At 33.9% G+C, this 22,850-nt stretch overlaps 1 protein-coding gene and 1 long non-coding RNA gene across 2 annotated transcripts; both read right to left on the bottom strand.

The window, feature by feature from the left end:
* Positions 1 to 526: 526 nt before the first annotated feature.
* Positions 527 to 6,106, bottom strand: LOC145801086 (uncharacterized). The gene is made up of 3 exons (XR_014341981.1): positions 5,763 to 6,106; positions 5,500 to 5,553; positions 527 to 794 (listed from the first exon to the last, which is right to left on the bottom strand). It is a non-coding gene; the product is annotated as an uncharacterized LOC145801086 (long non-coding RNA).
* Positions 6,107 to 6,488: 382 nt separating this feature from the next.
* LOC114268017 (protein NRT1/ PTR FAMILY 5.5) lies at positions 6,489 to 12,076 on the bottom strand. The gene is made up of 6 exons (XM_082891320.1): positions 11,896 to 12,076; positions 11,031 to 11,090; positions 10,688 to 10,902; positions 8,721 to 9,268; positions 7,205 to 7,766; positions 6,489 to 7,056 (listed from the first exon to the last, which is right to left on the bottom strand). Exons 2-6 carry the CDS (start codon positions 11,053 to 11,055, stop codon positions 6,709 to 6,711), a joined length of 1,698 nt encoding a protein of 565 aa, XP_082747446.1. The 5' UTR covers positions 11,056 to 11,090; positions 11,896 to 12,076; the 3' UTR covers positions 6,489 to 6,708.
* Between the last annotated feature and the right edge of the window lie 10,774 nt (positions 12,077 to 22,850).

Below are 22,850 nucleotides of genomic sequence, written 5' to 3'. Positions count from 1 at the left end.
GACAATGAGCCACTCCGGAATCCACCAAAGCTTCAGGCTCGAATTCTTCAGAATCCACCGAAGAACAACTTTCTTTTTTGTGTAGAATGAACAAATAAACCTTTGATGTATACTGTGTAAACCATGAGTTGAATGCTCAATGAAAACATCAATGAGAGCTAGCAAAATACCCCCAAATATAAACCTTAGAATCCAAAAAGAAGATCTGGAGGCCTTGTCCAAGTTTTGGGAGAAACCCAACTACTTATAGAAAACCAAAATAATCATAGTTTTAGAAGAAAACCAATTCCTTATAGAAATCCAATAATCTGTGTTCGTGCGGTCCGCTCGAGCGTGGGACTTCCCGCTCGAGCGGAGGCTTCAAAATTGTGTGATTCGTATAGGCTTCACGCTCGAGCGGAAGTTTCCACGCTCGAGCGTCGAATCACACCATTCGGTACTTTTTCAGGCGAAACAGAGATGCTATGAGCTTGCAATTCCCGCTCGAACGGGACGACCAAAATTAAAAATCTGGAAAACTAGATCCTGTTACAACCTCAGTTTTGATTCATGGAAATTGACAAAAACACGATTCGGGTTGGATTCGCATCTAATAAACTTATAGCCTCACTGAAATAAAATGTGCGAAAACAAATACAACTGAAAGGAGTTTTGTCAAACGGGGTTGCCAAGAATAAAACCTAACAATCTCCCTCTTTGGCAATGCCGTGACAAAACACACCTAACAAATAAAATCCTAAACACCCCAACCCATTACAGCCAACAAAACCCAACTTCTTTCTCAAGGTCTTGATCTGCAAAACAGTTATTAGTGCCACAATCTCCAAAACAACTATTAGTCCTACAAGAGTATATGAAAAAGCAATAGACATATGACACGATTATCTTGAAACATGAGATGAAAAACATGAATAAATGAAAACTAAGACTCATGAAAAACAACTCTCAAACAACAAAAGCAAGATCATAAACCAACCCAAGTCAAGATGAACCAAACTCCCCCTTACTAAACGCAACCACAAACACTTAAAACAGTGAACAAGAAGAAAACGACAAAAATAATATGGTGAAACAAGCAAGAAATCTCAGATTTGTACCTTAAAACACACAAGATTATCCAAGAAGCACAATTACTAGTAAACACAATGTACACAGTCTGTAGAAGATTCCTCATGAAAGAAAGTGATACATTATGTGAAAAGCATAGATCCCATGATAAAAGTGTGTGTGTGACTTTGGAGTTCGACAAACACTAGATTCAATCCTAGTAGTGATCTGAAAGTTGGACCTCCGACAAGAGAATCCAAGCACAACAAAGGAAAGTCAAACCACTAGGAATGAAGGGGTATTTGGTGAGTAAAGGCGGAAGCTCCCTCTTAATCAATGAATATATATATATATATATATTTTTTTTTTTCTTTTGCACATTTTTTCTTTTTCTTTTTCTTTTTCTTTTGCACAATCATTGGTGGTTGACACGCTCAAGAGTATGGAAACCGAACCAGAGAAGCATGGATATAATCAGGATGGCCTGGTTGGTGACTCTGAGGTAGCCTTTTCCTCATGACTAAACTGCAAAGAATTGAGGGGAAAGCCGTGGAGGTGCAAAAAGATGGAAGGTGGTTAAGAGACTCAACATCACCAATGATATGCTAGTATAGGTCAATTCCTCTAGAAACGCAAAAGATCAATGACAGAAGTCCATAGAGAAAAAATAATCACTAAGGCGGAAGACTCCAAAATTTGCTAATCCAAGAGTGTGTACAGAATGAGACATACTAATCAAAAAACACACACTCCAAAACGAGTAATGACCACAGAAAGCACACATATATTAATATGTAATGGATATTCTCATCAATTCCAATATGCACCAAGGACCATTCAAAAATTTCAAGCTTGCAAAACCATACTAAGAAAATCTTTTTGAGTTTATTTATTTATTTTTATTCTTTTAACCAAAGCAAGACAAAAAACGAACAAGCGCACACATTTTTTTTTCCATTAAAAACAACACACAAAAACCCAAAAGCTAAAACAAATAAACAAATTAACACAAGTCATGTTTTCTCACCCAAACCGCTTTAGTATAAACAAAGTTGTGAGAATTGCAGTTCTTGGGTGGTGTCTTGACGTTGTGTTTCCTTTCCCCTGCAATGGGAACCCGCCTCGACTTGGCTTTTAACTTCCAATTTTTAGGTCTAGGCAAATACACTCTCCCATGCAACTTATAACAATAAGGACGAATATGACCATACATACCACAATGATAACAAATAAAAACAGGGTGTACAGGGTGTATCTTCTTTTCTTTTACCTTACCAACTCTAGGAAGTTTGAGAAGTCCATCCTTATATTGAATTTTTTGTTCCCCCTTTCTTTGAGTTCTTGTATCATAAGATGTGGAAGTACTTTGTTTTTTCTCTTTCTTACCACCAAACCCAATGCCACTCTTTGTCAGAACAAATTTGTTGAGACCCAATGATATTGTCCAAAGTCTTTGATCCTTTGTTCCAAAGACCAATGGTAGCCATAGCCCACTTGAGTTCTTCCTCTTTCTTGATCATTAGTTCTTCCAAAACAACTTGAGACATCTCGAGAGTTTCAATTTTTTCTTTATATGTTGCATAGATTTGTTGTAGCTCGTTCCTCTCTGTCTCACAAGTCAAGAGTTTTGCACAAAGAGCTTGTCGATTATTAGCTATCTTGATGGCATCAATCTTAGCCTCGGAAATCTCCTCCTTTAGTTTGACATTCTCACTTTCACATGCTGTGAGTTTCATAGTGAGTTTGTCATTCAATTTGGATAACTTAAGAGATTCCTTATACAAGTTTTCATAAGCTTGCTCAAGCTCTTCATCATCACTTCCTGAGGATTCATCATCAGTGGCATTCTCAACAGACCTTTTCGAATACTCTGTTCATCCTTCAGTTTCGGAAACCACCATGAAAACAAGGAATTGTTTATGTCCCTTTTCGCCTTGATCTTTATTGTCACTTTCATCTTCATCAGATTCTGATTCATCATCCCAAGTGATGGCGAGGGTTCTCTTCTTCTTCAAACGAGTGGGGCATTCTGAAGCAAAGTGACCATATCCTTGGCATTCATAGCATTGGAGTCTTTCAGAGTTTCCTTATATCTTTCCTTTCTCCTTATTGGTTATAGAATTAATTTTGAGTTTCTCTTTGCCTTTAGATTTATGCGTATGAGTAGATTTCAAAAGTTTAGGATTCTTTTTTAAAAAAGATTTTTTAAATTGTTTAACAAAAGCAGCCGTAATCTTGGAATCTATCTCACAATCCTCATCAGAATCCTCTCCAACTCTATGAGCACTACTAAAAGCAATATCTTTTTGTTTCTTTTTGAAATTCCTATGTGCCTCATAAGTTTGGAGATTTCCAACCAACTGATCTAGCTTAAGGTTGTCAACATCTTGAGCCTCCTCAATAGCCGTAACTTTTGGTTGGAAGCGATCGGGCAAGGATCTCAAAATTTTTCCCACAACTTTGGATTCTGGTATTTTTTCACCTAAATTGAAGCTGGAATTTACAATGTCACTCAACTTCGCATAAAATTCATTAAAGGTATCACTATCTTTCATTGAAAGGTTTTCGAAACTAGACGTGAGCCTTTGAAGTTTTGAGCGTTTAACTGAAGGAGTGCCCTCATGAATAGTTTGTAAGATATCTCAGGCCTCTTTTGTGACTTAACAATTACAAATACGACTAAACTCTTCAGGTGTGATAGCGCAAAAGAGAGAATTGATAGTTTTACTATTCCAGCTACTATTTTGGTAATCAATTGTGTCCCACTTTTCAATTGGTTTGGGGAAAGTTATTCCATAAACGGTAATTGTTGGTTTGGTCCACCCATTCATGCCAGATTGCCAAACTTTTTCATCAATAGATTTTAAAAATGATCTCATCCGAGCTTTCCAAAACGAATAATTGGATCCGTCAAGTAGGGGTGGTCGAACCATAGAATTTCCCTCACGAATTGAATCCATTATCACAAATCAAACAAGATCTCGTTCTAAAAGAATATATTTTTTTAAAAAATAGAACGACATGGTTTGATACCAATTAAAAAATCTAGAAATACCCTAGATGTTGATTTGTGATTATGTATCAATTTTAAGCAGTATATAACAATCCCAATCAAACAATCAAGACAAAACGACACAACAATTTTACGTGAAAAAACCACAATTGGACACCTCTAATTGTGATAAAAAAAACCACGAGTAACAGCCACAAAACAATCCACTAAGAAGATATAAAGGAATTGCACAAGTATACTCTCAATTACCTAGCGAATCCACGCTCGAATTGAACCAACCTCTATGTGCCTCTTCCAACCCCTTTTTCACCTCAGAATTGTCTTGACAATGAGCCACTCCGGAATCCACCAAAGTTTCAGGCTCGAATTCTTCAGAATCCACCGAAGAACAACTCTCTTTTTTGTGTAGAATGAACAAACAAACCTTTGATGTATACTGTTTAAACTATGAGTTGAATACTCAATGAAAACATCAAAGAAAACTAACAAAATATCCCCAGATATAAACCTTAGAATCCAAAAAGAAGATCTGGAAGACTTGTCCAAGTTTTGGGAGAAACCCAACTACTTATAGAAAACCAAAGTAATCCTAATTTTGGAAGAAAACCAATTCCTTATAGAAATCCAAAAATCTGTGTTCGCGCGGTCCGCTCGAGCGTGGGACTTCCCACTCGAGCGGAGGCTTTAAAATTGTGTGATTCATATAGGCTTCACGCTCGAGTGTCGAATCACACCATCTAGTACTTTTTCAGGTGAAACAGAGATGTTGTGAGCTTACAATCCCCGCTCGAGCGGGACGACCAAAATTAAAAATCTGGAAAACTAGATCTTATTACAACCTCGGTTTTGATTCATAGGAATTGACAAATGCACGATTCGGGTTGGATTCGCATCTAATAAATTTATAGCATCACTGAAATAAAAGGTGCAAAAACAAATACAACTGAAAGGAGTTTTGTCAAACGGGGTTGCCAAAAAATAAAACCTAACAAATGTAATTCTCTAAAATTAATGATAAACTTTATAAATATTAATAAAACATTATTATAATTTTTTCCATACATGTGAATTTTTTTGTTGAAAAATCCACCGGACTGTAAATTCCCACCCTTTTTTTTCAGCGCTAAATGCCAAACAGTTGTAATAAACAAAGACTCGTCTACCCAATCTTTATTAAAAAAAAAGAAAAAAGAAAAGAAAGAAAAAGAGTTATGTATGCCAATTGGTTGGGGTTTTGAAGTTTAGACGTTTTCATTAAGGGCTGTTTGGGTAGCTGGAAAATGGAGCTCATAAGGGAAAATGAGGGAAAATTATAGTCAACACTCGGATGGAAGACAGTCTACACATGAAAATTATATGAGCTTAATCTTTAAACAAAGCTAACAACAATTGATAATACTTTGGATCTAGAACTAGAAGTCTAAGACCAGGTCAATTACCTGTAATCCTCACAAAGGTTGCCATTTATGCGTTGTCTTTTCCACTCTCACTTTCTGCAAAAGCAGGTTTAGAAGAAGAATAAGAACAGTTCAAGGGAAGCCCAAAAGTAGAATTTCAAAAGAACTAGTGTGCAATTTGAAGAACAGAGTTAATTGAGTTAAACAGAGCTTTTCAAGTGCATATGCAGAGTCAAGAACTAGAAAGAATTCTCAGAGTAATCTTGTTTAAATTCAGTACCTAATCAACAGTAATACAATCTTACCTCCACAAATAGCCAAGCGAGGTAGAGAGAACTTTTTGCTCCTCGGTATGTGTACGAAAAGAGACTCGTATGCGTGAGACAGGAGATTGCATGGACAGAGACTGAAGTAAAACTTTGGATACGCTCGCTACCCCCCCTCCCCCCAAAAAAAAAAAAAAATTGTGAATATTACTGCATATAGTATATAGTTGAATGACAATTTTCTGAGCAGCCAGCCAACTTCAAAGAAAACATATCTCTTCTTCCAAGTGATTTCAAAGAAACCTCCCCATCAGCTGCATTTACTTTCTTTCTTTTTAGTCTTTTGTTTGTTTGTTTATATGCAAATAGTATAATGAAAGACCATTGACTTCATTTGGTTCATACGTTTTACAAGAAGCAACTCTTTTTCATCGTTTGAATTTTTATTTATATATATATATATATTTGTGCAGTCTATTTCTTGCGGGCCTATCATAAGTTTTATTTTGATGATCGGTTTGGTTAGTAGTCACATATTTTATGAAAATTTTTTTAAAAAATATGAACGAGATATTTTTAAAGTTACACTCGTCTTTCATTACTTTGCAAACAAATATGATGAAATCATATTGCTATTATTAAAGGATTAATTTAATTGTTTTCCATTAGTGATCTTTGCATAAAATTGAAAAATCAACAAATCAAATTATTAATTTAATATGAAACTTGAGATTCTTCCACTCTACCAATGTACCTGATCACATGTTATTGTAATCTCCAATCACAATCAAATTACCAACCGACTAAATAGTCAAAAGCTCTACATACACAATGGGATTTATTCAACTATCAATGTTCACATAATTCTATGACATCATATAAATCATGTAACGCTCACATTAATTTTCACACTGCAAATATGATAATTAACAGAAAACAATATATGTGACCTAATAAATGTTGAGAACAGAAAATTCCGTGCCACCTAACAACAACATCGAGCATTGTCTTTAAAAGGTGCATTCGTGTTCTGGTAATTGGGAGCATCCTCATCTTCCAATTCTGATTGAGGATCTTCCAATTCTGATTTTCTGAAACGGTAAAAAAGTGCCGTCACAATGTATAAACCAAGGTTCACAGCACTCAACCAAGCCAGTGTCCAATAATACTTATCAAGCCGACTATGGTTCAATGTGTCCTGAAACCAACTCTGTTTTCCTCCTCTTTCACTCACCTTCCCTGCCACATACACTGATAGAACACTCCCTATACTCCCCAACCCCACCACACCGAAACCAAAATGGATCACGTATGCTCTCATTGATGGCCCAACCTGTTCAAAAAATAGATGATAACTTATAAGTAAACATGGAGTGAAGGTAAATCCTTAAAAAAACACACGACACTTATTGAAGAGAGAGGTATATAGTCACTGTCTGACAGATTTTCATTTTGAAATAAACTTGAAATTCTAACCCAACCTGATCAATAAAGATTGCGACAATGCTGTTTTCAAGAATCCCATTAAGGGCACCGATGAGTACAAACTGTGGAAGCAACCAGAACACGCTCATTGGAATTCTATCCTCTGGCTTGTCGATTAAACCGTGCGTCCTCACCACATTTAGCCTTCTTGTCTCAACTTTGGCAGCAGTAATGCAACATAGAATTGCAAAAACCATTGACACAGCGATGCCTATAAGAGGAGCATAGTGTCGCGCCCCTGACCCGCCTAGCTTGTTGGCAAGCTTGTAGTAGAGATTGGCGAATTGTTGTTTGCCTTGGTCGTGGAACCATAGGAGGATGACGATGGGGATAGAGATTTTGCCGAGCTTGTGGTTCATGTGGTTTGCTTGCTCGATGAAGTATGTGTTGCCGATGGAAGATACAACGCCGCAGAAAATGAAAGTCATGCACAAGGGGATCATTCGTATGGTGAGTTTAGTTTCTTCTACGTCCGTGACTCTGCAGAGTTTCCATCTCTTCTTCTGTTGTTCTTCTAGAGGTTTTGTTGGTAATATAATTGCAGCCTTGTCTAGACACCTGCATTTCAAACATAATATAGATCAGAAAGGTGATTCTAGGTTTTAAATGTACGTGTCGGCTTATGTCAAGCTCAAAGTTAGGGTCCGTGCAACTTATCATGGGTCTGTTTAAATGATCCGAACGATTCATTTTATAATTTTCCATATATATTATTTATGAAAAAAATTAGGTATATTCATTAATTGTAGTAATTTTATTTATCAAATTTGTTTATGAAAAATGAATGACAAGGTTGTTTTTAAAAACAAACGCGATAAAATAAAAATGTTATGATTAATACTGTCATTTTGGTAACTTTGATGGAGAGAATGAAACATAGCTTTACAATATTTAGGCACGAAATTGACAAAACTAAAATTTTAAAAACAAAAATAAGACACATGCCATATTTAGAGAAGACATTGCACAACTTTAAAGTATTTAGGAATGAAATTGATAAAAATGAAACTTTAGCAATTAAATTACACGAAATGCATATTTCTTGAAATAAAAAGAAGAAATTCAAAATGTTGACAACCAAAGTAACACATGCCATCCTGTAGGAATTAGAAATGAATCTTATTAATATCTCGCTAATGATTTAAATGCTAGCATGAAATTAGACCAATTTAGATCAAATCAAAATTAAAAAAATGAAATTGTTAAATTATAAATTTAGATAATGGATGTGACATGGAAAGGTTGGTTTAAAAAAACAAAAAAATGGCACCCAATACCTTGAACACAAATAACATGTACAAAATCATGTGATTTTTTTGTAATTTTTTTAATTTCAAATTAAAATATTCACTATTTAAACTCATAATTTTAAAAACGACATTCCCACATCATTTTTAATTTTTTTTTATTAGTAAATCATTTCTCATAAATAATTAAATAATTGAAATTGGAAATGTAACGGTTGAATATTTTAATTTGAACAAGTAGAGAGAGAGAGAGAGAGAGAGAGACCTTAGGCGACGGGAATGAGGCACCAAATCAACATCATCAACATTATCATCACGGGTTTCATAGAGCCCATCAGCCTCTTCGGGGCACTTACAAAACATCTTAGAGGTTGCAGCCACAAGCACTCTAAACACAGTAGTCAGCGAGCTCCCGCGTGGTTTAACACAATTATACGAACCCGAACCACTCAAGAATATCAGTGTCGCCACCACCGTACAAATAGCGGGTATGCCAAACCGAATTGACCATATCCTTATATATGAAATCGCCACAACTCCGCCTATAACGACAAAGATTGCCATGTATGAGGCCACAAACATGGTGATGCACGAGCGCGTACTGATGTTTTCAACGACCTCTTCTGTGACTTGCTCGGTCATGAATGTGGTTAGTGAAATTAGGTGACCAGATAGTCCCAGGGCTATTAGAACTAGTGCTGTGTAGAAGAGTATTTTTTGTCCCTCGCCAATGCATTCGGGCTCGTATAGACTGCAGGTGCCTGTGGCCTTGGCGAGCACTGGAGGTGTTGACATTGTTAGGAATCCAAAACCCTGCATGCAAAAAAAAAGTTGTGTGTGTTTGCCTCTTATAGAAGATCTTGTTTGGCACAAAAAAGGGTTTTTAGGTATCATATACCTAAAACTGCTCCTAATCATTAGATTTGGATATGTAAAAATTCCAGTCATTATTGGTTGGTAATGGTTAAAATCGGCAACAAAAATTTAAATGGGCTTTTGGAAAAATAAACTAATTTTAGTGGTTTTATTTATTATTAGAATTGATATTACTTAGGACTAAAATGGATCTCATTTATCTTATAATATAAATATCTATTTATTATTGAAATTGACATTACTTATCACTGAAATTGATCCTATTTGCCACATAACGTGGCTGTATTTATTTACCTTTTTTTAAAATTATTACTTCTAAAATATGATACCCAAAATCACTATTTTTTGTAACATGGTTGGGACCTTTGTGGAGATTATAGCATCACAGTTGACCACCAAGAGTGGGAGTTGTTCTCAAGTAAAGTGAATAAAAAATTGAAAGATTCACATGTAAATCTTAATAGGTGAACTTAGACTCCATTTGGGAACTTACTTTTTTAGTTAAAAAGTCAAAAAGTTATTCTTTTAGCCAAAAAAACAACAATTCATACCAAAAAGTTAAAGATTCTTTTTTCTCTCTACTTTTTGCACATCTTTTCGTAATTAGTCAAAAAGTTATCTCAAACATATAAGTTTTTTTTATCTACTTTTTTAACCAAATAGTCAAAAAATTACTAAATTAGCTTGTTCCCAAACGAGGCCTTATTGTTCAATAAGTTCTATAATAATTAATGGTATCTTTCGTCAAATATCATTAAAAAAAAGTCACTAATTGTTAATTTTCAACAACCGTTTAAAAATTTTCACAAAAAATGTCACTTAATAAGTTTTAGCGACAGTTTAACAAAATCGTCATAAAACAATTACTAATTTTTAACTTTCAGCAACAGTTTGAAAATTTCGTTACAGAAAAACGTCACTAATTATAAGTTTTAGTGATAATTTATAAAAACCGTGACAAAAAAAGTCACTAATTATCAATTTTTAGTAGCGCATGTAAAAAATTGTTACAAAAAATTATTTTTAATGACTATTTATTAAGACTTATTTTTAATAAGATTTGATCAGAATTAAATTCAATTATTAAGACTTATTGATAGTTATACCTTCAAAAATTATGAGTTTAAGTCTCATCAGCAATTATGGATGGGTCACGTGATTCAATCTCTGGTCACTAACACCTTTACCACTATGCCCACGGTTGGGTTGAGGTTAGGCTATGATTTAGCCCATCTTAACAGAGTGTGTTAGGATCCCCACAAAGCAATGTCTTAATCGCTCCCTTCTACCCTTTTTGGACTAACCAAAAAAAGAAAGAAAAAAACATCACAATAGGGAGGAAGAAGAGACACTCACAGCACTATAGGAAAAGCTGGAGATGAGAAGCATCCAGTAGTTACCCATGAAGGCATCAACAAGGAATTGTATGGGCAAGACCATAATTGCCATCAAACCCCAAAACACATTGATAATTGCAGCAGCATGAGTGAAGTTGAGCTTCCAAACATTTGTTAAGTATAGCATCATCATCCACATGGCGTACATGGCTAGTATGTCAGCCCATATCAGAACTAGCATACCATTGATAAACATAACAACACAAACGACCAAGACTTAGCACTCCATATATGATGTAGGAGATAATATAAATAATAGTACATCAAAATTGATTAAGGAATTTGATAAATGTACTAATTACCCAGAATTCTCACAAATGGCACCATTTTTTTAAGGTTAATTATGTTCTTCCTTTCGCTTCCTGTGAAAGATATGAACAATTAACAATAAGATGAACACCCTATCTAAAAAAAAAAATAAAACCAACACACAACGAAATTGTGCATTTGATAAATTAGCTTTAATGCTATAGAATTAAAATTGTTGGAGGACTTTAGACCTATTTGGTGTAATTTTTAGCAAGCTCGACAATTGATAATAAAAAAAATTAAGTTAAAAGCATGTTTCCTTCTTAATAATCAATATTTTTTTTACCTTATTTATTTATTTCAGTCTCAAAAACTAAAATCAGAAATTATACTAAACATTTTAGTACAAACTTTCAGGGAAAAAATTAGAGAAAATTATATTGGTAGTCCATGTATTTTGATCTGTGTAATTTTAATTGACCAGATTTTGATTCTGAATTTATGATTTTGTTTCAATTTAGTCAAATTAAATACAATTGTTAATATTTTTTTAAAAAATTACGTATATAAGTAATTTACTTAACTCAGTGAGTTAATATTAACTAATTTTGTGATAATTTTTTGTCAAAAATACCAACGGTATTATCAATTGGACCGAATTGACGTAAAAGTTAAAATTAAGGATCAAAATTAAACAAATTAAAAATTGTGGGCCAAAATAATAGAAGGGGTAAAATATAAAAATTACCAGTGTAATTTATCCAATTTTTTATTTTATTTTATTTTATAAGTGACAGCATAAGTGATAGTAAATAGTCCTAATATCACAGACCTCAGGTATATAATATATTCATATAAATTGGCACCCAAAAAAATAAATAAAAATAAAATGAATGAAAAGAAAAAGATGGTACTCACAATCAAATATATCTTTCTAAAGCTTGAAGTAATCCAAACTGTGATAGTGCATATATAAATATAAAAGATATATTGCTGAAGAAGATGAGAGAATGGTGGTGGAATTTAAGAGTATATGCATATATATATATACACAAACATATATAAAAGAAAAAATGAACGCGGAATTTCAAAGGGAGAGAGAGAGCCTGCCAGCCGCGTTGCTACCTATAAAATATTATTTTTTACAAAATAAAAAAATAAAAACACTCATGATTTGTACAATTTTTTAATTAAATAATGTTATATTTCACTTTTTCTTTTTTAGTTTTATATTATTCGTGCATATAATAAGATATTATTTACTTTCGTTACCCTTTTAGTGATACAAGAATTAATCACAAAAATTCATGTAAAAAATTTGATAAAATATGAGTAATATTACAATTGTTTTAGTAAGCAAAGCTATATATCAATTTATTTTAATTTTAGTGTGAACTCACCAATATACTCCAAGTTAAATTTATATCGTATTAGGCTTCAAGTTGCCTTGTCTGTACCTATTCATTCTTTGACGTTATAATTGGCAGCCAACTAAATTATTTGAAGTCCAAAGACAAGTGGACAACTTTCTCTTTCTCATGAATATGTTTAAAAAATTATAAATATTCTTTATCAGAATTTTTTACTTAATATAATTAATTAAATAAATAAAATTTATAACTGCTTTTCTAAATAATAATAAAATTATTTAAATTATTGATTAAGATAAATTTTTGATTTCATTAAAAAAATTATTAATTGATTTGATTATTTATTAATAAAATAAATTTTGAATCGAAAAAAAAATTAATAAATAAACTATGTGTTATGAAATTAGAAAATTCAAGAAATGAAATGTAATTTTCAAAATAACATGAGAGAATTCGTATTTTAATAAAATCTTAGGGGATGTATTTGTGATTTACTGTATTTTTTATTATTTTTATTTTTAGGCGAAATTTCTTAGTAAAAAATGGTAAATTACAAATACATTTCTTCATATTTACTTAAAATACAGATTGTCCCTTATAATTATGAAAATTACATATATCCTTTTATCTTAATTTTTTATTTAACAAAATTAACAGAAAAAATGAAAATTTTAAATTGTTTTGTCAATCAATAAGAGAGTAATTACAAATATGAAAATTATTTATATCATCAAATAGACTGCTAGTCTACAATAGCTAGAAAGTTAACAAAGTCTAACACAACCAATATATCAAACACATCAAGCCCAAGCCCAACAACAACTATTATTTACACTACAAAAGTCTCTAATTTCTTTTCATTGGAGTTAGAACCTGAGACATAGCTAGAAAGTTAATAAAACTTAACACAACAAATATATCAAACGCATAAGTTATTAAGGGTATCAAATTTCACTTCATAGGATTTGAATTTGAGACCTCACATACAAATCATGTGACACAACCATTAGTCAAAATGCCCGGATTAAATTTTTTTTAATTACTCTTTTATATAACAATCAAATTACTTGAATTGAATTGTTACTTGAAATATATTTCTAATATTTTAAAAAAAGTTAATTGATTTTATAATTTATTAATAAAAAAATTATTTTTTTATGAGATTACAAATTTAAAGAGATATAATATAATTTTTCAAATCACGCGTTATATCTAAGTAAACTGTATTTGTAATTTGTAATTTAAAAACAAATAAAGAAAGACTTGACTTAGGCATAGGGTCAAGAGTACAATGAGTGATGAACTAGGTGCATGCATGTGCTATGGCACATTCCATATATTTCATTATCCGCGTTTTTGATCTTATCATTTTGACGATAATAAAATAATATAAAAACTGTAATGTTTTTATTTGAACAAATGAACACGGTATTTTGATTCTCATGTTATTTTGATTATTGTAATTTTAATTAGTTTGATTTTAATCATAAATTTATAATTTTATCTCCATATGATCAAATTAATTATAATTTTTAATTTTTTTTATACAGAAAATACTTAAATAATTGATATGTCATATTTTTAAGGGTAAAATTATAAATTTATTATTCAATTAATTGAGTTAATCTCAATCAATTCAGTAATAATTTTTTGTCAAAAACATTAATGGCATTATCAATTAGACTAAATTGACACAAAATCATAAATTCATAGTCAAAATTGAATTAATTGAAAATATAGAAACCATAACGACACAATGAGTAAAATATAGAAACCATCAGTGTAAATCATTCTTTTTGTTTTTAATTCTTTAGGCAAATTATACTGGTAGTCCCTATATTTTAATTTTGGTCTCTATAATTTCAATTAACTTGATTTTGATTATAAATTTATGACTTTGTCTCAATTTAGTCTAATTGAGTACAATTGCTGACATTTTTAACAAAAAAAATACACAAGTAGCATGCGTCATGATTTAAAGAGAAATATAAGTTTGCTAAACTCAGTGAGTAATATTAATCAATTTGGTGATAATTTTTTTGTCAAAAACACTAACAATATTATTAATTGGATCAAATTGACACAAAATTGAAAATTTAGGTTCAAAATTGGATCAATTAAAAATGTAAGGTCTGAAATGATACAAAAGACAAAATGTAAAATAATTTACCCCAATTATTTTATATATAGTTGACGAGAAAATCTTGGTGTCTATTTTGTAGTGGCTCCCATTTTTTACATTGGATCTAACCACATAAAAAAGAGGGAATTTACAATCTAGTGACACATTTATAAAATAATTATACATATATAAAAAAAATTATAATTTTAATTATTAAAATTTATAATAATTATCATTAATTTGTAATTTTTTTAAAAGATTACACGAATTGTGATATCCCCTAAAAACAACGCTGAGTTTGCATGAAGTTAAAGGCTCTGAATCATGCAGAATTATTAGATATTTTCAAAATATTATAGGGTTGTAAATGTGGTAATTTGGTCAATGAATTTTAGAGGTAGTGTGAGTCAATAGTAAGGGAAATTTATTGATTTTGAAAAGATCTATCAAACTAAATGGATAGTTTTTGATAAATCATTTTTATTAATTAACTTGTTTAGAGGTGTTAGGATGTGTCCTATATATTTTGCTCAAAGGTGTTTGTATGGTGATATATTTTATTCCTCCGAGAATAAACCTAAAGTTAATTCTTGTGAAATTATTATTATTGTTATTGCCCATGTATATTTCAATTACTTCATGTTAAAATTTGTTGCATCTGTTAACAATATTGCAGTGAATAATCATATTTGTTCCATTGAAACCTTGACTGGGAATAACTTTAAGAGATGGAAGAGAGATGTTGAGTTAGTGTTGGGTTGAGCTAACTTAGATATTGCCTGAATTGATGATGAGCCCCTAAACTCACTAATACTAGCACTGCTAAGCAAAACACTCAATATCACAAATGGAATAAAGCAGGCAGGCTTATCATTACGATCATGAAGAAGTCCATATCTGAGAGTTTTTAGCATGGTATGCCAAATGAGTCCAATGCTAAAATGTTCCTTGATGCCATAGGACAACGACACCTACAATTTGAAAAGGCTAAAACTGGTGACTTTATGCAAACCTTGTCCACCATGAGGTATGATGGGATGAGTGGTGTTAGATCCTATATCATGAAAATGCAAGAGATAGACAACAAATTAACCAACCTTAATCTGAGAGTTTTTAGCATGGTATGCCAAATAATTTACCCCAAGTCATTTCTTGCTCTCTAACTATTTAACAAAGTTGAATCATCATATTTTATTCGTGTGAATTCCTACTATGTTATTGGTTTAGATTACTAGGTGGATAATGTCACACTAATGTTTTAGAAGTATTCAATAATTACTTGATATATAAATATGAAACTAATCTGAACTTATATACAGAATGACGTCGTAGCATTGATACTTATTGAGGTTAGTTACACCAAGGCCTTCTCAATTATTAATGAATATCACTTGACTTTTTTCTTTGTTATTACAACATATAAGAGTTTTAAAGACTAAATTTTTTGATCCCAAAAAATGAAAATTTTGTTGTAAAAATATTTAGAAATCAATTTCTATCATCGTGAGAATAGTTGATAAAAGGTCATCCAAAAAAGTAAAAAACATGACTTTTAATGGCAAAATTTAAAAAATGTCACTAATAAATACACTTCTAGGGATAAAATAATTTGGTCTCAAAAGTTTATTTTTGTAGACAAAAATTTTGGTCCCAAAAAAAAAAATAATACATCACTAGTTTTCAATTTTTGTTACTAAAAATAAAATAACGACACTTTTCCTAACAAAAGTATTTGGTCCCTGAAAAATAATTTTGTTCCTAAATTTGGTTTCTAAAACCTTAATTTTTGTAGTGTACGAATACGTACATTTTGACCCCATCAACTATAAAAATGTATTATTTTACCCTTGTAGATCACCTTCGGATGAGATGTATTTGTACGGTTTTCATAGTTGAAATGATTAATATGTATGAATTCATAAATATTAGAGATAAATGCCTATTTTGGAAAGTAAGTTAAATGTCTATTGTGAAAAAAGTAGAGAGCTGATGTGGTTTAAAAAAAAAAAAAAAAGACTTTTAACCTAATTAGGTCAAAGTAATATTTACTAATAGTTGAATGAATGTTAGCGTTATTAACCATACTCGTTATTTTAAAATAAAATGTCCATTTAAATAACATAAACGTTATGATTGTTTGTGATGTGTGTTATGACATTTTGTAATAAAGTTATGAATAACAAATTTATGATGTGTACCCTAAAGTTAGGAATGATAATGTTATAACATTTTGTGATTTTTGTTATGACACTTTGAGATTTTATTATGACATTTTTCAGTGAAAAGAAGTTATGACTTTGGTAGTGAAAAAGTTATGACATTGTGGGTTTAAGTTATGAAATTTTGTAAAAAATTTATGAAGGGCATACCATATGCACCTTTTTGAGGGTGCACATTGTAACATCTCTCCTAAACAAAACTATATAAAAATTGTATATCAATTCTTAAATATAATTCCAATTTCAACCATACAAACATAATTTCACAATAGGGGTATTACCTACCAGTGGAAGTCTAACAAAATATTTACAAATTACTCATAAACCTTACAAACATTAAAATATAAAATAATAAATTTTTTCATTAATTAGTAATGGACAAATTACGACAGTAGTCCCTATATTTTGATTCTTGTGTCATTTTAGTCTTTATAATTTTAATTGGTTCGATTTTGATCCTAAATTTATGATTTTGCCAAGTAAAACGTGTTTTCTAATCACATTTAGCCTTCGTGTTTCAACGCTTGCAGCAGTAATGCAAGTTAGGATGGCGAATGCCATTGATGCTGCAATGCCAACTGGGGGAGTGTAGTGTTTGAGTCTTGCTAAAGCAAAGTATAATTTGGCAAATTGGGATTTTGAGATGTCTTGGGAGAGGGAGGTTTAAACTCCTGATCTTGCGGTTCGTGTGGTTTACTCAAAACCTGAGGCTACTAGTGTGAGACATCAACTTAACATCAGTGCCATCTTTCTCATAAAGTTCATTTCCATCACTAGGAGGTTATTTATGTTAGAATTATGAACACTTAGAAAATAATCAACAAACAATCACACACACAAATGAGACACAAATATTTACGTGGTTCGGCCCAATGCCTGCATCCACGGAGTAGAAACAAGAATTTTACTAATACAGAGCAAATACAAAAACAGAGGAGGAGAAATGCTCTCACTCAACTCACAACTCTCTCTCTCAAATTTTTGATACAATTCACCATCTCCCTCTCGTCTCTATTTATACACAAAGATGAGAGAGAGAGAGAGAGAGAGAGAGAGGGAGAGGGAGACAAACCCACCAAAATTTCTACCTTCTTTTGGTGAGAGTCAACAATGGCAAGAACATGAAAAGAAGAGAAAGCTGGTCTTGCAGATGCCTAGCTCAGATTTCCTTCACTTGCGATGGAAGTCCTCGTACGCTATCCATTCTTGACTCTCTACTCTGCATGCATGTGGGTTGGATCTAATGAATCTCCCCCTCCATACCCACATGCATGACTGACTTCTCACTTGAAGTCCATCCATGCAATGTCTCTGCAAATTTCAAGTTTGTCTCTCTAGACCACCTTTGTAAGCATGTTAGCTGGATTCTTATTTGTATGGATTTTGATCAGTTCCAATAATTGTTTCTCCATCACTTTGCATATCCAATGATACCGAACATCAATGTGCTTCGTGCGTGAATGGTACATAAAATTCTTGCTCAGGTCTATAGCACTTTGGCTATCACAATGTATCATGAACTTTTCTTGCTTTAATCCCAACTCTTGGAAAAACCGCTTTAACCACAACATTTCTTTCCCAGCTTCTGCTATAGCAATATACTCTGCCTCAGTTGTTGATAAAGCATCACACTTTTGTAGCTTGGATTGCCAAGACATAGCTCCCCTCACGAAAGTGAACAGAAATCCTGATGTAGATTTTTTACCATCAAGATCGCCTGCCATATCTAAATTAGTATAGCCTTCCAAGACTAGTTTAGCATCTCTAAACCACAAACACATTTTTGCTGTACCCTTGAGGTATCTCAGAATCCACTTGGCTGCTTCCTAGTGCTCTTTCCTTGGATTGGAAAGGAATCTGCTTACTACTCCAATAACATGAGCAATATCTGATCGGGTGGATACCAATGCATACATTAAACTCTCCACGGAGGATGAGTAGGGAATAGCCTCCATCTCCTCTTTCTTTAGTAGAAGAGGGATAAGAATTCTTGCTCAGCTTGAAATGATTAGCCAACAGAGTACTGACTGGCTTAGCATCTTTTTTGTTGAACTTTTCAATTACCCGTTCAAAGTACTTCTCCTGTGACAAGCAAAACTTCTTGGCTTCCTTGTCACGCATAATTTTCATGCCCAAAATTTGTTGTGCAGGCCCTAGGTCCTTTATGTCAATGGACTATGATAACTCATTTTTCAGTGATTTGATTACGGTGGCATCCTGTTCAATAATCAGCATGTCATCAACATAGAGCAAGAGTATGATGAAGTTTCCACCAAGAAATTTCCTGACATATGCACACTGGTCTACAACAGTTCTCTTGTACTCATGACTTACCAAGAATGAGTCAAACTTCTTGTACCACTGTCTCGGTGCATGTTTGAGGCTGTAGAGACTTTTATTCAATTTGCAGACTTAGTTTTCTTTCCCTTTTACTTCAAAATCTTCTGGCTGCTCCGTGTAAATTTCTTCCTTTAGATCACCATGGAGAAATGCCGTCTTTACATCTATCTGTTCAAGTTCCAAATTCAAACTGGCCACTAGTCCCAAAACTACTTGAATGGATGTCATTTTCATAACTGGCGAGAAGATTTCATCAAAATCAATTCCTTTCTTCTGCCCAAAACCTTTGAAAACCAATCGAGCCATATACTTGAATAGCTTTTCGCTGCCATCTTTCTTCAACTTGAACACCCATTTGTTCTTCAATGTTTTTCGACCTTGGGGAAGTTTTATCAAATCATAAGTCTGATTTTTTTGCAAAGACTGCATCTCTTATTGCATAGCTTGCTGCCAGCTACTATTCTCCTTATGATTTTGAGCTTATTGAAAACTTTTTGGCTCCCCCTCATCAGTAAGCAAAATATACTCAGAAGCAGGGTATTTTGTCGACGGTTTAGACTCTCTCATTGATTTTCATAATTGTGGACCAACAGTCTTTGGCGGAGGGGGTTGTGCCTCTGCCTGCTCAACACCCTCTTCTCTAGAACTTCTTCTTCTAGAAAACCATCCTGTAACTCTACATCATTGGTTGCATGCTGCTGTAGCTTTTCTTCATCAGTGGCATGCTGTGATGGCATAGGATTCGGAACAATTTCTGAAACATCATCAACTTTGGGTTTGGCCGGTCGCCCAAAGTCTTCTAAGGTCTGGCCTTCTTGATATATGACATCTCGGCTTCGAATGACCTTCTTGTTTTTCGGATCCCATAATCTGTATCCAAATTCTTCATCTTTATAGCCAATAAAGATGCATAGAGTGGCTTTATCATCCAACTTCTGCCTGTGTTCCTTGGATACATGTGCAAATGCTTTACACCCGAACACTCTCAAGTGGGAGTAAGAAATCTCTCTTCCAGACCACACATTTTCTGGAATCTCAAAATTCAGTAGAACTGATGGCGATCTGTTGATCAAATAGTAAGCAACACGAATAGCTTCTCCCCAAAATGACTTTGGCAACTTTGCCATTTTGAGCATACATTTGACATTCCCCACAATGGTTTAGTTCATCCTCTTAGCTACACCATTGTGCTGTGGGGTTCTAGGAACAATCTTCTCATGTCGAATGTCGCGAGTAGCATAGTAGGCTTCAAATTCTTTTGACGTGTACTCGCCTCCATTGTCTATTCGGAGACATTTCAGCTTCTTTCCAGTCTCCCTTTCTACCATGGCATGGAATGTTTGACAATGATGGAACACTTCAGCCTTGGTTTTTAGGACATATACCCATATCTTCCGCGACACATCATCAATAAATGTCATGAAATACTTTCTACCACCCAAGGATTCAACTTCTATGGGACCGCATACATCAGAGTATACTCTACTCAACAACTCTGATTGTCTTTTGGATGAAGAATGAAAAACGACTCTATGATGCTTTCCAAATAAACAGTTGTCACAAGGATTCAATTTTGCATCTTTGGCAAAGGAAATAAGAGGCTTCTTTGGAAAAATCTATAACCCTTTCTTACTCATGTGACCCAATCTTTTATGCCACAAATTTGGTGATGCCTCACCTTCTGCTGCGTTGAGGCTATCTGAATTCACCTCCACACGAGTCTTGTACAGCGTGCCAATTGTTTGTCCTCTGGACATCACCATAGATCTTTTTTTCAATTTCCACATGCCTTTGCTGAAGTAGTTCTCATAGCCTTGTTGATCTAAAGTTATCCCTGAGATAAGATTCAGGCGCAAATCGGGAACGTGCCTGATATCTTTCAACACCGTTATGCACCCAACTTTGGTTTGGATGCAAACGTCGTTGATCCCCACAATCTTCGAAAAACTAAAGTTGTCTATCTTCACTATACCAAAATCACTAGCTTGGTACGTACTAAAGAACTCCTTATGGGGGTGTGGCATGGTAAGAAGCTGCTGTATCTACCATCTACTCGGTGTCGTTGTCTGATATATAGAGGCATTCTTCTTTTTCAACAGAGAATAATGCAATATCCTCTATGATAGTAACTGAAGTATTCTTATCTTCGGTCTTTAGTTGTCTATTGCCTTGTTTTTGTTCTTCCTTCAAGGCATAGCAATATTTTTTTATGTGACCCTCCTGGCCACAGTGGTAACACTTGAACTTCGGTCGGCTTCTACAATCTCTGGACTTTCCTCTGTCTTAAGATCTTTCTCTACTGCGTCCTCTGCTTTTGCTTCTTCTCCTGCCTCTGCCTCTGCCTCTATTCTGTGACGAGGACATGGAATTGATCTCCACACATGTCTTTCTTTCTTGCCTCTTCACTGAATAGAGCATCTATAAACATGCTCATGGTCAGTTTTCCTTCTGGTGCAGAGTTGCTGAGGGACGCCACTAACGTTTCCCAATTGCCTAGCAGAGAACTGAGCAACAATAGGGCCTGCATTTCATTATCTAACTCCATTTTGTCAATTGCCAGTTGGTTCACCTGATTTTGAAACTCACTAGTGTGCTCAACAACAGAGATACCGCCTTTCAGCTTCAAATTTACAAGTCTTCTCATTATGAGGGCTTGGTTCCGAGTAGTCTTTGACCGGTACATGCTTCTAACTTTATCCAGAGAGCATAGGCATCATTTTTCTGGGCGACATGGTGCAAGACACTGTGAACAATCCATTGTCTGATCTGGCCAATGGTTTTTTGATTCTTTCACTTCCAGTCTTCATCGTTTTTCGTCACTGGTTTGACTCCATTAAGTTCAATAGGGTCAAACAAATCTTAGCAATACAGGACATCCTCCATTTTGGGCTTCCAAATTGCATAATTAGAAGCATTCAGCTTTATCATGGATCTTGAAGTCGACGTTGATTCCTCTATCTACAATTGTCTCTACAAAAAATGAACTCTGTCTAAAAAATCAGACGTCGCTATTGAGTTCGGACTAGTCAACTTAGCCAGAAAGCACTTCGAATTGCCAAAATAAAGACTGTAAATTTTTAAAATCTTATTTGTAAAATCTGACCCTACGGATGTGTTTAGAATATTCCAAATAGTTGGAAAGCACTATTGGATTGTCAAAAACGTACTCAGAATGGTTCAGATCAAGCCAAAACAGGTTGAACCGGTTCAGATCGTCAAAATTTGGAGCGACTGAGAAGCACCAGATAATTTCTCAGGTTCGGCTGGCGTCAAGCTGATGTTAGTGGCTTGGCAGCTGGAGGCGAGGCTTGGTCAACAACGGCTTGGTCAGTGGCGCGGCTTTGGTCAACGGTTCCGGGTTGGCTTCGGTCAACGCGGGTTAGCGCGGTGGGTCGGCGCGTTTGAACACAGGTCGACGCGGGTCGGATGATGTCGGTGCCGGTGGCAAGACGTTAGCAACCAACGGAAGGGATGACGTCAGTGACTGGTAGAACGAAGAAGACGCGTGCTAAACGTGTAGCGCGTCTTGGCGTGTGGCCACGGCGTCAGATGGCGCGTGACGATGTGTGCGACTTCATCCGAGCTCCTTTTTCGATGCGATTTTCACCCCTGTACTCATCTCATTGAGAACTTCAACCTGGTGTGATTAAAAGTAGATTTCGACCACTTTGAATTTAGGGCAATTTTTGAGAACACACTTTATTTTTTCAAAAAACAGACAACCAGGCTCTAATACCACTTGCTAGGATTATGAACACCCAGAAAAGAATCAACAAACAATCACACACACAAATTAGACACAAATATTTACGTGGTTCGGCC

This window comes from Camellia sinensis, chromosome 10 (genome assembly GCF_055761805.1).
Source record: "Camellia sinensis isolate YWXY chromosome 10, ASM5576180v1, whole genome shotgun sequence".
In the NCBI taxonomy this organism is placed as follows: domain Eukaryota; kingdom Viridiplantae; phylum Streptophyta; class Magnoliopsida; order Ericales; family Theaceae; genus Camellia; species Camellia sinensis.
This window is presented reverse-complemented; position numbering and strand designations above follow the sequence as displayed.